Source organism: Salmo trutta, chromosome 6, assembly GCF_901001165.1.
Source record: "Salmo trutta chromosome 6, fSalTru1.1, whole genome shotgun sequence".
NCBI classification, from domain to species: domain Eukaryota; kingdom Metazoa; phylum Chordata; class Actinopteri; order Salmoniformes; family Salmonidae; genus Salmo; species Salmo trutta.
This window is the reverse complement of record NC_042962.1, coordinates 46190965-46207453: the sequence shown is the minus strand read 5'-3', so window position 1 is coordinate 46207453 and position 16489 is coordinate 46190965. Positions and strand designations below refer to the sequence as shown.

At 42.6% G+C, this 16489-nt stretch overlaps 1 protein-coding gene and 1 long non-coding RNA gene across 2 annotated transcripts; both read right to left on the bottom strand.

Moving 5' to 3' along the window:
* Nucleotides 1–947: 947 nt before the first annotated feature.
* Nucleotides 948–14259, bottom strand: LOC115196054 (uncharacterized). Its single transcript, XR_003878797.1, has 2 exons — nucleotides 13502–14259; nucleotides 948–1044 (listed from the first exon to the last, which is right to left on the bottom strand). It is a non-coding gene; the product is annotated as an uncharacterized LOC115196054 (long non-coding RNA).
* A 950-nt stretch (nucleotides 14260–15209) lies between these two features.
* On the bottom strand, nucleotides 15210–16097 carry LOC115196053 (DPH3 homolog). Its single transcript, XM_029756550.1, has 3 exons — nucleotides 15905–16097; nucleotides 15743–15817; nucleotides 15210–15530 (listed from the first exon to the last, which is right to left on the bottom strand). The coding sequence occupies exons 1-3, from the start codon at nucleotides 16010–16012 to the stop codon at nucleotides 15456–15458; spliced, it is 258 nt and encodes an 85-aa protein (XP_029612410.1). The 5' UTR covers nucleotides 16013–16097; the 3' UTR covers nucleotides 15210–15455.
* Between the last annotated feature and the right edge of the window lie 392 nt (nucleotides 16098–16489).

Genomic DNA, 16489 nt, shown 5'->3' with positions numbered 1-16489 from the left:
TCCTGTGTCGTGACTGGGTCCATACATGTTAAAAGAAGAGGTAGAACGAGGATCGGAACCGGAAGGAAGAGCTCCACCGTCTCTTTGAAAGTCTATTGACCAAATGTCCCCTCCCCTTTCAGAATTCACCTGCGAAATGGTGATTTTGTCCAAAGCCCCGGAGGTAATGCTGCTCGTTACCTCACGCATCCCGTTGTATCATGACAGATCTACGGTACCGTTTACAAAGGCAGGTGCATGTAAAAATGTCTGACTATCCCCCTCGGTCTCAGCTACACCCTCCACTTGGCCTCGTCATCCTAAATGCCCTAAACTGCCCCTTCAGACGCCGCTTTCCTCAAATTGGATTTCCAGTGAAGTCTCTGGCTCCAGATCGTGGTCTGCATACCGAGAGCTTTAGAAGGACCTTTAGGCAGTGTGACAACGTTCACGTCTGCTGCTAGAGCACATACTTTTAGTCTTATTGGATGTATAACATGTCTTATTTCCCCAGTGGATGAGAGAGAGAGAGAGAGAGAGAGAGAGACAGAACACTGCAACAGTCTGGTTCACCCCAAGGGTCTCATTCAGTAGTGAGGAGAGAGTCTGGGCCTGATATTCAGAAACAATGTTTCTGTGCACTCACTGTCTGGTGGGGGAAAGGGTTTGCAGGGAGCAGACACAAAGAGCAGAGAATGTAGCCTCATTCAAAGAAAACCCATCTTTATTTTATGAAAAGAAGAACATGGAGACGGAACAGCAAAGCGGACAAAACAACTCAAGGCCTGACCAGAAAGAGCGAGGGAGCAAGATCCTGCCCTTCTGAATTGAAGATCCTGCCTTTCTTAGAAACCAGTTGGAAAAGACATATTGACCTGTCAACAACAGAAAGCTCTCTTACATAAACCAATCCTTTCCAATAAATAAATAAAAAATAATATATATATATATATATATATATATATGTGTAACATGACCAACCTTTCAGAACCACTTCCCAGTTCAAATGTGGTCCCGACTCCTGTTCAGCCTGTCCACGGATTGTGCCGTATCGCTCCCTGCTAGCTGGTAAAAAAATAGCACTGTAACATGCTTCTGTTGGGAAAGAGCTGCTCGGAATGGAGGTTTGAGTGGAGAGAGTGGATAGAGAGAGCGGGTCGAGGGAGAGAGACAGAGAGAGACATGGAAAGAGGGTAAGAGGAGAGAGAGGGAAAGGGAGAGAGAGAAAGACAGCTGTAGAACGTTCTAGAGGGAATAGTCACTCCACAGTTAGACTCAGAGGGGCAGGCTCTGCCTCACCCTACCCTGCTGCCTCTTGACAGTGAGGCATGGTGGCATGCAAACAGAAACATAACTATTTAGTTACAGCCTCAAAACTGTAGGTCAAAATGTAATCTTGTTGTCTGTCCGATTTAGCTTTATCCACGGCCAAAATGATACAGTTGTAGTGTATTGTTCTATCACACTGTTAGTGTCTTGAGCACAGTAGGCTGTTAGAGCCATCAGTTAACATACCTACAGAACAATGTCCCCAGTTTTAATTTTCACAACAGGCATCCCGCCTGCTCAACACTGGATGACCAGTTCCATGAGGCCTTCCGGTAAAGGTCACAGGCTCAGGACTCATCGTGATTGAATGGATAGTTTGAGGTCAGGCGCAGGTCACGACGTAGGCCTATTCTAATCTATGACAAGCCTGCGGCAAAGTATTTTTCTTCGTCCTTAGTCACAAAACAACAACCATCTAAAAGTAGTGTGTGCTGTCAACCGCTGCATCTGAAAAGTGAATTTGCCATCCCCGTGGTTCAAACTTCAGAAGAGCATTGAGCCAGTAATCTACATTTTGCTGGTTCGAATCCCAGCGCAGACTAGGTGAAAAATCGTTTATTCAATGTGCCCTTGAGCAAGGCACTTAACCCTAATTGCTTCTGTAAGTTGCTCTGGTTAAGAGCGTCTGCTGAATTACTAAAATGTCAAATGTAAGGGTAGTGCTACTATTCCAGCAATGGCTGCTAAATCTCTGAAGAATTCTGAGCAAAAGGGCTTTTAAGTGGCGAGAAAAGTAATTATGATGAGTGCTATTAGCGTATTAGCCTAAACTTGAATTGTTATGAGGGGTAGCTAGGAAGATTATGCTTTTCAGATCCTTTAAGCTCATTCAAAATGACACAGCAGTGGATTCTAACATCCCACCTCCACAACAGTTAGACTAAAACAAGCTCCAACAGTTGGCAATTGGCCATCATAGCAGGAAACTGTGGATGCCTCCGCTGGACAGAGGTTGTTTTCGTGATGACCAGAACCTGCCTGACGTTCCCTGGAGGAAGAGGAATCCCTCATTTCACCGTACACAGAGGTCAGTTTGGAGTCAAAGACGCCGTACTCCCTAGGATTCATCAAATTAACCTGAGCCTGAGAACCTGAACTGAAAGATCTGGAGCTCGAAGTATTTCTGTTGCCAGTATACTGGCTACACAGAGACTGTGGCCGTCTGACTGACAGGCATCTTCAGGTTCTCATTGATCTCTCCCGTGACTGAAATCTGCATGTTTCAAACCCTGATTTACGTGAGATAACAAAATAGATGTTGGGGAATTCATCTTGAAAAACTCTAGTCACTCTTCCAGGTACGAACTAAGATGTTGAGATTTGAAGTGAAGTGATTGTGGTGGAAATTTGGCAGCCACTGCACATCCTGAGACTGTTGTGATAGCAACCACCTGGTGTTAAAATCTGTCGTTCTGAGCTGAGGTGCTTAGAAAACAGAGACAGTAAGAAACTGTGAAATCTATATTCCAGTGGAAAAGTTGGACAAAGCAGGTAATATTCAAACATCTCACATTGGTGGAGTCGGGGGACCCATTACTATTCGCCTAGAGACAGAACAGAAGCCGTTTGTCTCGGAGAATCGCAGATGGGAAAATCATCCATTTCACAAACATACCGGTGGAAGATAGAACTGTGGAGACGAGGCAGACGAAACAGATGGAGAATTTTCAAATGACTTCTTATCAAAAAATATCTGACGTTTCCACCACCACATGAAAGTAGAGGAAACAGTGCAAGCTAGCAACAAGGTTCCCAGAGACACCGTAACCTACCCATGAGCCAACTTCTCGTGAAAATATTTTCATTAGCTCAGACCAATTAAGGAATAACGCTTCTGAGGTCAGCACATCTTAATTAGATCAATTGCCAAGCGTGCCAACTGCCAACCCTTCAATTTTATGAGACAACCCAGTGTCGTTTGGGTAACTGTCAGATTATATTAGACAGGACATTTCTACAAGGGCTGTTTCTCCTCTCCCTTCGCTTTTCTCACTCTAAATCTCTCTCTCCCCCTACCTCCCTCTCGGTTTCACTTTGTCCCATTTAGCGTCGACAGCCAGAGTCACAAGTGACAAAAGTGTTCCGTGACAATGACGATGATTATGATCTGGTGACACCGGGCTCTGCTTCACTGATAGAATTGCCCTTTGACCTCGGAGTGTAAAATCCCTACTCTGACAAAACCACTCTGACATGCACACTCAACTCAACAGAAACATTTCTCTGCATTATACTGTGCTCCTGTTGCAGTTCACATTACCACGGTAATCTCACTGTCATCCAGCCTGTTTCGAGGCCTGCTCTAGTCTAGGTCAACACAAAGAAGCGTACAAACTGGAAACTGCATGGGGTGTGTGTCTATTATCTGCATATGGCTTACTTAGTTGATGGATGATGCCCGTCGTACACACTAGTCTACGTTGTTAGGCTCCATAACATCCTCTTTCACGTTGACTCTGATTCACTGGAGAGTTAATGTTGTAGATTCCCCTTTTATCTTGGAATCTGCTCCCCTCGAAAAAGGAACAACCATTTCTTGTTTGTTGAGAGTTTCCCTCTCCTGTTCTGTTCCGTGTTTCATCTCTAGATGAGTCTCTGTCTTGGCAAACCTGAACACGCAACGCTGTGGCCCTGTGGGACGCGGGAATGGCATCCTTATGTAGCCGGCGCATGAAGGCACTCAGAGTTTGGTGTCAGGAAAACAACCTCTCACTCAATGTCAACAAAACAAAGGAGATGATCGTGGACTTCAGGAAACAGCAGAGGGAGCATCCCCCTATCCACATCGATGGGACAGTAGTGGAGAAGGTGGAAGGTTCCTGGGCGTACACATCACAGACAAACTGAAATGGTCCACTCACACAGACAGCGTGGTGAAGAAGGCGCAACAGGGCCTCTTCAACCTCAGGAGGCAGAAGAAATTTGGCTTGTCACCCAAAACTCTGACAAACTTTTACAGATGCACAATCGAGAGCATCCTGTCGGGCTGCATCACAGCCTGGTGCGGCAACTGCACCGCCCTCAACCGCAAGGCTCTCCAGAGGGTGGTGCGGTCTGCCCAACACATCACCGGGGGCAAACTACCTGCCCTCCAGGACACCTACACCACCCGATGTCACAGGAAGGCCAATAAGATCATCAAGAACAACAACCTGGGGTGGCAGGTAGCCTAGTGGTTAGAGCGTTGGACTAGTAACCGAAAGGTCAAATCCCCCAGCTGACAAGGTCAAAATCTGTCGTTCTGCCCCTGAACAAGGCAGTTAACCCACTGTTCCTAGGCTGAATTTGTTCTTAACTGACTTGCCTAGTTAAATAAAGGTAAAATTTTAAAAAAATTAAAAACACCCGAGCCACTGCCTGTTCACACTGCTATCATCCAGAAGGCGAGGTCAGTACAGCTGCATCAAAGATGGGACCGAGAGATTGAGAAACCGCTTCTATCTCAAGGCCATCAGACTGCTAAACAGCCATCACTAACTCAGAAAGGCTCAGACCCAATCACTAGTCACTTTAAATAATGCCACTTTAATAATGTTAAAATATCTTACATTACTCATATCACATGTATATACTGTATTTTATACAATCTACTGCACCTTGCCTATGCCGCTCGGCCATCGCTCATCCATATACTTATATGTACATATTCTCAGTGACCCCTTTAGATTTGTGTGTATTAGGTAGTTGTTGTGTACTTGTTGATATTGCTGCACTGTCGGAACTAGAAGCACAAGCACTTCACTACACTCACATTAACATCTGCTAACCATGTGTACGTGACCAATAACATTTGATTTTGATTGGAAGCATAGGTACCATGATGTGTCACAGAGGTAGGTAATGACAACCAATCTCAGAGCTCTGGGGTGGAAAAACATTGTCTTCATTCAGGCTTAACAGGGCAGACCAAAGATATAGATGCAAACGCGTATACACACACACACACACACACACACACACACACACACACACACACACACTGCAGTTAGGCTAGTTAGGCTATTTAAGCTACACTGATGCCTTCACAATCCAAAAAGTGGCCTCCCCTTGACAGCCCTTTGGTCTGCCTACGCACTACAGCCCAAAGATTTCCTGACCGGCTTCGACCAGAAGCCAAGTAAATCCAACCTCTGCCTTTTTGTTATCCGTCTACAAGCAGAAACCCCCTGATAGGGACCCTTTCACACGATAAGAAAACAGCAAGAGTGGTGAGGATTTCTTTCCCAACACAATGTTCTCTTCCAGCATGTAGCTCTCAAGATCACAAGCATCCCAAGGCTTTAGGCCTATTTTTCAAAGCTCGCAATATGACAAACCCAGTCGTATTCACGTACACCAACACATTCACTGTGTCTATGCTTGCCCACATGCACTGTGTCTATGCTTGCCCACATGCACTGTGTCTATGCTTGCCCACATGCACTGTGTCTATGCTTGCCCACATGCACTGTGTCTATGCTTGCCCACATGCACTGTGTCTATGCTTGCCCACATGCACTGTGTCTATGCTTGCCCACATGCACTGTGTCTATGCTTGCCCGCTTCAACTCCGAAATGGAGAATGCTCAAATAGCACCTTCACTCGAGAGGCGAGACGCCAACTCTAGCCCTGATACTGGAAATATCCCTAGCTACTGGAACTGGGTTGAAAACTCACCCAGTAAACAATCCTCATAACCAATTAGCAACACGCTCTTCGCCAACGAGTGTCACGTTTTACAGCTACCCTAAAATTTTGCGTGCTACCAAGTTCCCACAGACTGAATCAAAGACTGGTTCAAACGGTGTTCTGAAAGATAGCAGAGAGATACTAGAGGAAGGAGTTCAACTTCCTGTAAGAAGCACTAGAGAATATTGTTGTTGGGCAGCCCCCGCAGTGACTCTTCTTATTAACACTATGCAAAAGCTATTATCGTCTTCTCAGGAATTCTGCCTTCTCTGTGTTGGATCTCACCAACCCCCATTGTCACACCTCTGAGAAGCAGAGGTTCTGTTGAGATTACATCATGTAGATGTTATATCTGATTGGAAGTTAACTTTGCAGTAATGCGATTGGTCAACAACTCAGATTTTGAATCCAAACAACTCAGATGTTATAAACGGTCTTAGATTCATTGTCTCGTTCTCTTTTTCGTTCCTGACCTGCTGTGGTGAGATTCTCTCTCTCTCTCTCTCTCTCTCTCTCTGATCATGCTTAGAAGTGCCTCGTAATGCTTTGTAACTTAAGCTTTATGATTTGTATAATGTACTGTTAATTCTTGCAGTCATTAAATACACTTAGAATTCCATTCTCATAACCATTCCTTGAGTTTAGACAGCTAAAAGCATAATATTTGCACATGGTCTACATAGCACCTTGCATATTTCCTAAATCATCTTTATGGAGTCAGATATACTTTTTAATAGATTCATTGCATGCGAGGTACATACAAGATAGCGTATGCATACATATCAAATATTACCACACTACGTTCTCCAAGGTGAAGGACAAGTGGAGAGAGAGTAAGGAAATACAATATCAACACCAGGTGAAGTGACAAGGTCCGGTAACTAGTGTTACACTGCAAACCATGTAAATGCTCCATCTTTTCTCCATTGCAAAGGGGTTCAAGTGGGGCCACACAGAAGTATCCTACTACTTACTGCCCGGGGCACTAGCAGTTCCGCATCCAACTCGGCTAGACATATGCTCCCAACGTGAGAGTCCGGGAGGTGCGTCAGCCCTCACTACCAAACAGAGCGGATCATTGTGCCTCCCCTGCCCATGCCTCCTTCTCATGTTCAGCGGTTACAGCATGCTATTGGGATCATCTCTCATGTGATGAAATAAACCATGTTTGAGAGCGCTAGGGTAATCAAATGCCCTGAGCATAATCTAGACTACCATAGAGTTAGTGCTGGGTCATACTGACCAGGATGTGGCTCAGCCCGAGGTTTTCTTGGATTCACTGGTCACATCCCAAATGGTACCCTATTCCCTATTTTTTTTGTATTACCTTTATTTAACCAGGTAGGCCAGTTGAGTACAAGTTCTCATTTACAACTGCGTCCTGGCCAAGATAAAGCAAAGCAGTGCGACAAAAACAACAGAGTTAAACAAACAAAACGTACAGTAGAAAAGAAGAATAGAAAAATCTATGTACAGTGTGTGCAAATGTAGAAGAATAGGGGGGTAGACAATAAATAGGCCACAGAGGCGAAATAATTACAATTTAGCATTAATACTGGAGTGATAGATGTGCAGATGATGATGTGCAAGTAGAGATACTGGGGTGCAAAAGAGCAATAGGGTAAGTAATAATATGGGGATGAGGTAGTAGGGTGTGCTATTTACAGGTCGACCGATTATGATTTTTCAACGCCGATACCGATTATTGGAGGACCTTAAAAAAAAGCCGATACCGATTAATCAGCCTTTTTTTTTAAACATTTTTAAATAATGACAATTACAACAATACTGAATGAACTTATTTTTACTTAATATAATACATCAATAAAATCAATTTAGCCTCAAATAAATAATGAAACATGTACATTTTGGTTTAAATAATGCAAAAACAAAGTGTTGGAGAAGAAAGTAAAAGTGCAATATGTGCCATGTAAGAAAGCTAACGTTTAAGTTCCTTGCTCAGAACATGAGAACATATAAAAGCTGGTGGTTCCTTTTAACATGAGTCTTCAATATTCCCAAGTAAGAAGTTTTAGGTTGTAGTTACTATAGGAATTATAGGACTATTTCTCTCTATACGATTTGTATTTCATATACCTTTGACTATTGGATGTTCTTATAGGCACTTTAGTATTGCCAGTGTAACAGTATAGCTTCTGTCCCTCTCCTCGCTCCTACCTGGGCTCGAACCAGGAACACATCGACAACAGCCACCCTCGAAGCAGCGTTACCCATGCAGAGCAAGTGACGTTTGAAACGCTATTAGTGCGCACCCCGCTAACTAGCTAGCCATTTCACATGGGTTACACCAGCCTAATCTCGGGAGTTGATAGGCTTGAAGTCATAAACAGTGCAATGCTTGAAGCATTGTGAAGAGCTGCTGGCAAAACGCACGAAAGTGCTGTTTGAATGAATGCTTACGAGCCTGCTGGTGCCTACCATCGCTCAGTCAGACTGCTCTATCAAATCATAGACTTAATTATAACATAATAATACCATAAATACGAGCCTTAGGAAACTATCACGTTTATTCTTTCAGTGAAATACGGAACCGTTCCGTATTTTATCTAACGGGTGGCATCCATAAGTCTAAATATTCCTGTTACATTGCACAACCTTCAATGTTATGTCATAATTACGTAAGATTCTGGCAAATTAGTTCGCAACGAGCCAGGCGGCCCAAACTGTTGCATATACCCTGACTCTGCATGCAATGAACGCAAGAGAAGTGACACAATTTCACCTGGTTAATATTGCCTGCTAACCTGGATTTCTTTTAGCTAAATATGCAGGTTTAAAAATATATACTTCTGTGTATTGATTTTAAGAAAGGCATTGATGTTTATGGTTAGGTACATTCGTGCAACGATTGTGCTTTTTTCGCAAATGCACTTTTGTTAAATCATCCCCCGTTTGGCGAAGTTGGCTGTCTTTGTTAGGAAGAAATAGTCTTCACACAGTTCGCAACGAGCCAGGCGGCCCAAACTGCTGCATATACCCTGACTCTGTTGCAAGAGAAGTGACACATTTTCCCTAGTTAAAGTTGCTGCAGGGGGTGCTGAGATGTTGGCCGGGGTAGGGGTAGCCAGGTGGAAAGCATGGCCAGCCATGGAAAAATGCTTATTGAAATGATAGATTATCGTAGATTTATCGGTGGTGACAGTGTTTCCTATCCTCAGTGCTGTGGGCTGCTGGGAGGAGGTGCTCTTATTCTCCATGGACTTGACAGTGTCCCAAAACTTTTTGGAATTATTGCTACAAGAAGCACATATCTGTTTGAAAAAGCTAGCCTTAGCTTTCCTAACTGACTTGAGTATATTGGTTCCTGACTTCCCTAAAAAGTTGCATATCGCGGGGGCTATTCAATGCTAATGCAGAACGCCACAGCATGTGTTTGTGCTGGTCAAGGCAGTCAAGTCTGGGGTGAACCAAGGGCAGACCCTGAGCATTAAAGTAGTATTAAAGCTCTGTCTCAGTAACCGCTGGCACAGGAGTTTACTTTATGTGCTAGATAACATTTACCTCATGTAAAAGGAAAGTCAAAGTTTCCTCCAATACTTTAAAGTACCATAACTCTCACTCATCCTTGTTCCTGGCATTGATGATTCACTGCACAGCGATGAAATATTGAAAAAAGGCGACCTTTTCCACGTCGACCTCTAATACAAAAATAACTTATTCCAGACCTCCATCAACATCACTCTTCTTCTCGTTCTGCTTCACCCAACAGTTGGGGAAATAAAGCAGAGTGGAGGGAGGCCTTGTTATGGATAATGGCCTGCCTGATTGTGCTGTGAGCTGGCTTGGATTGGTCAAGGACTTTGCACTACACAAAATTTGCAAGCCAGTTGAGTGTAATTGCTTTGCTACAACTATGTAGTTAATGAAGTTCAATATTGCTCTTGGGAGTTGGAACCAGTCCATTTTGTGATACATGTGCCGTCTGCTGTAGCCTGTTAAATTGACACATTGTGAACTAGCTGAACACTTAACTAGACTGTGTGCTAATATCAGTCAAGAGGCAGCAAACATCATTCGAGAGTAGGCGTTTTTAAGAGTTTTACAGGCAATTAAAACGCTCTGCAATGAGACATTTCAAACATGGAGCTTGGATATTATTTTTTGGCCATGCAGGTTCACTTCGGGATACGGTAGAAACACATGACTCTGCAGTACTACAGGAGATTAAATGTATTCCCAGATTTCATTTTCACAGTTTAAAGGGATAATTTGGGATTTTGGAAATCTACTTCCCCAGAGTCTGATGAACTCGTTGATAAAATTTGTATGTCTATGTGTCTAGTATGAAGGACGTTAGACGTAGTGTCGCGAGCTATTGCTAACTAGCATTAGCACAATGACCAGGAAGTCTATGGGTATTTTCCACTAGTTAGCAATTGTGCTAGCGCTGGTTAGCAACTTCCTTCAAACCAAACACAGAGACATACAAATTGTATCCACTAGTTAACTTGACTCTGGGGAAGTACATAAAGGGCCCCATTGCCAAAATCCCAAAGTATCCTTCTGAGAGTCATATCATTATTTATGTTTAAAAATACTATGATTGACCAAGTTTAGCCATAATCATTTCACAATTATTCTAGCCTACACTCATTGGCCTGGTTGCCAATATATGTCGTTCAACAACTAGTCAGTCTACATCCAAAGAATCATTCTCTCTATTTATAGTTTAGACTGCTATTTTGATTTGCTTTTAACAGCAGTGTGAGAACTGAAGCAGAACCGTTGGAATGCATTTGAGAGTCAAATGATGTTACCAGCGACATTTTGCACCACCCTATGTGGTACATAACTAATGCATGACTTATTGGATTTCAATTATCCATTGCAGCAGACAGATGAAAATAGTATGTCTGTGAAGGATATTACTATTTTCCAAGTTAGACCTGCGCAGGTAGAGGAAATAATAAGCGGCAAGAACTGAGTGTGAGAATTTCTGGTATCTCTAGCACAGGTGCAGAAGCTCCTTGGCTGCGTTTTTTCACTTAGCCTTTTAATCAATCAGATCAGCTCTGAAAAATATATTATGTGACTGGTCAAAGACCAATTAGTGAGAAAAAAATATCAGAACTGGACTGCCTGTATAAATGCAGCAATAGCGGTGCAAATTTTGTCTCCTATACAGAGCCAGTTAAGATCGAGACTGACTGAACAGACAACGAGGTTAGTATAGGTTAGTGCTTCCTAAATGCTGGTCCGGAGGACAAACTGTATGTGTGTCTCTCCTTTGTGTTGACATAGTTGTGGGTTCAAAAAAAAAAATAACAAAGATATATATATATATATGTTTTAAACATTGTATGTCTGAATTAGGTCAGCGGTGGTCGGTGCCATTAAAGATGAGGGAGTTAACAACAAAAACATTATGAGCATAGCCTTATTTCTATTACAGCATATTGGATGACTATCATTCAAATTCCATTCACCCAGTTCAATGTATCATCGATAGGTTTAGGCTACTACATGATACTCTAATTTTCCCTATACCCATCATGAGGTTGCTACAAACTAGCCTAGGAATTAAAGTTTACAACGTAGGTGCACACAGTTTGAGAGAAAGATTTGAGGTGACAGACAGTGACACATTCAATACCGCCTTGCACACTCTTGCCTGCATCTATCTTATCAAGGGTGTAATCATCAGTCCAACAGTTGCAAACGAGAGTTCCTATTGGACAAATTCAGGTATGTTAATCCACGTTTCATTCCATTTAAGAAACGTTTATCAACAGAATCGTCAGAATGAATACACCCCTGATCACACATAAACCCAGTTCACTTTCATAGCAGCCACGTTGTATCCTTCTCGCATCTATGCACTCTGCTCCTCTCACCTTTTCCCTTCGCTTGTGGACTTCAACGCACAACACATCAGCTGTATGAGACCAGGCGAAAAAACCTTTACAAGCCAAACCATATCATAACCGCTACACACAGCCTACATTGTTGTCACCATATTAGCTAAAGTAACGTCATAGTCAACATAGCTAATAGAACTAACACGTTAGCAAACCTGCTACAATCATGAAGTAACGTTACAAAGTACAGTCAGTAAGCAGTTCAGTAAACAGTTTAGCAATAAATTAGTAAAACCAAAAGTTTACCTTGACTTGGCTATGACTCTCTGTTGGATAGTCAAAGCCAGCTAGCTAACATAGTATCCCTGGTTGCGCTGGATGTATAAGTAGGCTAAACTAGCATTTTTAGCTAAGTAAGTGAAAGTGAGAAAAATACTAAATATAGCTTTCTCTAGCTTTCCTTCATTTTTGAACAAATTAATTTGTTCAAAACTGTTCAACTATTGTCTTTCTCGCTCTTTGAATCAACTACTCACCACATTTCACGCACTGCAGTGCTAGATAACTGTAGCTTATGCTTTCATTCTCTGATCCTTTGATTGGGTGGACAACATGATAGGTTGGAGGACGTCCTCCATAAGTTGTCATAATTACCGTGTAAGTGTATGGAAGGGGGTGAGAACCATGAGCCGCCTAGGTTTTGTATTGAAGTCAATGTACCCAGAGGAGGACGGAAGCTAGCTAGCTGTCCTCCGGCTACACCATGGTGCTATCCATCAATTATTTGGTGACTTGAATATATTTAGTATAGTTTTATCTAAAAAGGATAACTTTACTATTTTTATGAAATTCACTGGAGGAGGATAGTCCTCCACTTTCTCCTCTGGGGAGCCTCCAGTGGTTTAGGTGTGGCCAAAGAAAATGTAGACCTAAGATCTGAAGGTGTTCATTGCACGAAAAGGTTTGAGTCCCATCTTGCCTACACCTCTTGGGCTTGCAGCGCCAACACCCTCTGACATCGAGAGAATAATGGTTGTGTCTTCTTCATCGCCACAGTTTCTGGTTGTTACAGTTGAGCAAAAACAGGTACACCACACCTTATCATGGCCATCAAAAAACTATCACCTCACAATAAAACAGAAAGGCATAGGCAGAATGTATTATATTTTCTATATTGGGTGTGTAGTTCAATTACACTGAGCATGTATGAGCACGTTTTACAGGGGAAAAAAACATTAATGCTCATTGCAAATAGGCCTACATGTTGCTCACCAAGACCGTCTAACTACAGTATGTAAACAAACGTACCACGAAAGAAAATCGAAGCAGTGATTATTCAAGAGATATAATGTTAAAGTTTGAAACATAACTAATACAATGTTGCAAAAGCGCAAACACTCATCTCTGTCGTAGCCTACCAAGAGGCAATTGGGCTATTGTGTTGTACTGCCATGGACAAAGCCACGGAGGAGATAGAAAACCGCATGGACAAACACAACAATACTATTTTACTTTCTCGGCGCCGAATCCACGAGCCTTATTCTAACTGTTGTATTTTATCATCTTCAAACTAAAAATCTGAATCTGCTCGTAATGGTGTCATTAACCAAAACCCACAAATGCCAGTCATCACCAACTGCACCTCCCGTCAAGCAAGCAACCATAACTTTGCGCTCAGTTCGTCAGCGTTTCGTTGTGTTCTTACCTTGGTTGTTTCTCCAGTTGAATCGGATTATCCGGTCGGGAATTTGCAAAAGTAGTCTTCTATATTCACTTTCGAGGTCTAAAAGTTGACGTTTAAAAACCAATATGCTTGGTTATCTTTTAACGACGTCTTTTTCTCTTCTTTTTTTTTCGCAGGCCCTTCATTCAACTCGCTGGGTTGCTCGTCTCCTCCTCTGCTTCCAGCTCAACCAACTGCCTTAAAATGTGACGTCACGCCTGCCAAGAGTGGGTAGGGAGCACAGAGCACAACACAATTATTGTACACACATTACATCACATTTGCATTGTCTTGTATGTCTATCCCTCTCAGCAGAGCAAATCATGACTGTTTGTGACTGATTATCACACTTCACACAAAGGATTATCGTCACATGAATAATGACTATTTTCCTCCAGATGTGAGGGAGTAACGATACATAAATGCCATTCACACAAACATCACGGACGCTACTGCTCAGTGCTCTAACTCTCTCTCCCTCAGCGGTGACCTGCTCTGTGAGGCTCCTCTGACTGAGCGCTGGCGTGTTTGCCAATGCCTGCCTGCCGTTGCTGTGGCCCCCCTGATGAGAGATGCAGTTAGACGTATTGACTTGTGCTCAGCTTCCTCCCTCGCCACAGCATCAGCCACAGAGCTGACTGGATATTGGATAAATAGACAGGCAGGACCTTCAATATCAGGTGAAGGACACCATCATGTTCTCTCCCTGAATGTGTCCCAAACGGCACTCTATTCCCTACATAGTGCACTACTTTTGACCAGAGGGCCCACAGGGCTCTGGTCAAAGGTAGTGCACTATATAGGGAATAGGGGGCAATTTGGGATGCACAGCTCCTCTCTCTGACAGGTCAGGCCCTGCTGTGAAAGAGCTGGTGGTGTGAGACAGTAGCTACGCTGTCACAGTATCAGTCAATATTCTAATATGGTTACATGGGTCTTTGGAATGAGTCATTTTATTGTATTGGCTGAGGGAAGATTCTGTACTCTTCCCGGATTTAAAGAAATGGACTGGTGTAAGAGGAGTATGGTGGGAACTTGCGAGCTAGACCCACCTTACGCCAATTCAATGTTGTTGTTTTTTTAATCCATGAGGGGGAGAGAAGGGTAGGTAAATAGGGAATTGTAATTCAGCCATTTGTTCATCCATAACATACACATCGTAATAAACAGCCAATATGAATAATTCATGTTTCTCGTATGACTCATAGATTAAAATGTAAGGGTCAAGAAGATCACTGCCTCGCACACAACCACCAGAGCCAAATCCTTTTGTTATAAATCATGGCATTACGAATGGCAGAGCACTAAACTGTTGAAATATGTACAAGTAAAGGGTATGTAAGGCTACATAGGATAGGCCTAAGCATAGGCTAAAGAGTTTCCACCATATTTCTTACACCGGCTCATTCCTTTTAATTGAAACAATCTCAGAAATCCCAAGGATAGTATCTGTAGGTTAGAATAGAGAGAAGTCTATACAGCCATTTTCCCAATGGCACCCTATTTATTCCCTGTATAGTGTACAGTAAGTAGGCCTGTATTTTTCCTTGAACATCTGCCCCCCCTGCTGTTCAAACAGAAAAACTACAAGCAGTTAACAGGAAAATAAACGGTTTTCACTTCATCCTGATTTAATCTTGAGGAATCAACAAAAATGCATAACATGTTTATAAAAAAGGGAGTGAAAGACTTAAAAGAATAAAGATTTTATTTAAATACGTTGTGCAAATAGTAGTAGTTAGGGTCCTTTACGTGACTCTGCAAAATCAATGCCAGGAACATGTGAATGAATGCTGAGAATCCTCCATCCCAGACCTCACCAGTGAAGCATATCGTTCATCATGTGTCTTTGTGTTGTCTGGGAGCACATACAAATGCAGCAGGGTCCACTTTTACTGATGGGAGATGAGAAAATGAAGGGGATGTGTCATCGCTGTCAGGAGGACTGAGTCAGTTGCAATCTGCTCTCTGTAGTTGGTGCTTCGATTATCTCCCCAGACATAAATTCCTCCTGGTGAATTGAGGTGAATAGAGAAATAGATTAGTCATCATGAACACAATAGTTATAATATCAGAGAAAGATAAATCTATTCAATGACAAGTAGCTAGTGGGGTGGGGCCACCAATACACTAGTCTCGCGAGGCCTCCTAATTGTCGTTTACTCGATCAGAACGTGAGAAGCCGAGACTATCGATACACCAACATCAAAACGGAGAACCAACCTTGTCGTAGATTACTTTAACAATGAGCGAGCAGCTCGGACACGTAGCTACTTCTTCACCATTTTCCAAATCCTCCTGCAAGTAGAGAGATTAAATACAACAACCGTCACAGGCTAGTTGGCAAGACGTGACTCGCAGGGGATCTTCTCACGGTGTACTTACTTTGGTTATGGCAAATCTGTCGCCACATGGGCAGGGAAAATAGTATGTCTCTTCATCCTCGTCATATTCAAAGTCCTCGATCTCAACTTCGTCGTGAAAGACCGACATTATGAGAGTAAATTATTTAATTCGTACCCAGCTAGCTAACTAGTTGGAGACATTCCTCTGTTTCGCGAAAGTGTGACGTACCATATCTGCGCGGTCGCAGATCATCGCGTCATTAAAAGTTAACATGACCACCAGGGGTACCATAGCGTTCTCTTTGGTTATACTCTTACGGTGCATTCGGAAAGTATTCAGACCCTTGACTATTTTTTTCACATTTTGTTACGTTACAGCCTTATTCTAAAATGAAATGGTTTCTTCATCAATCTACACATAATACCCCATAATGACAAAGTGAAACAGGTTTTAAGATTTTTTTGCAAATGTATTAAAAATAAAAAACAAAAATACCTTATTAACATAAGTATTCAGACCCTTTCCTATGAGACTCGAAATTGAGCTCAGGTGCTTCCAGTTTCCATTTATCATCCTTGAGATGTTTCTACAACTTGGAGTCCACCTGTGGTAAATTCAATTGAT

Bases quoted from the DNA above. Each gene is read 5' to 3' on its own strand.
- LOC115196053 (XM_029756550.1), bottom strand. From the start codon at position 16,012: ATGTCGGTCTTTCACGACGAAGTTGAGATCGAGGACTTTGAATATGAC. The intron at 15,818-15,904 runs GTAAGTACACCG...CTCTACTTGCAG, and splicing joins ACAGATTTGCCATAACCAAA to GAGGATTTGGAAAATGGTGA. The intron at 15,531-15,742 runs GTTGGTTCTCCG...TCAATTCACCAG, and splicing joins TTAAAGTAATCTACGACAAG to GAGGAATTTATGTCTGGGGA.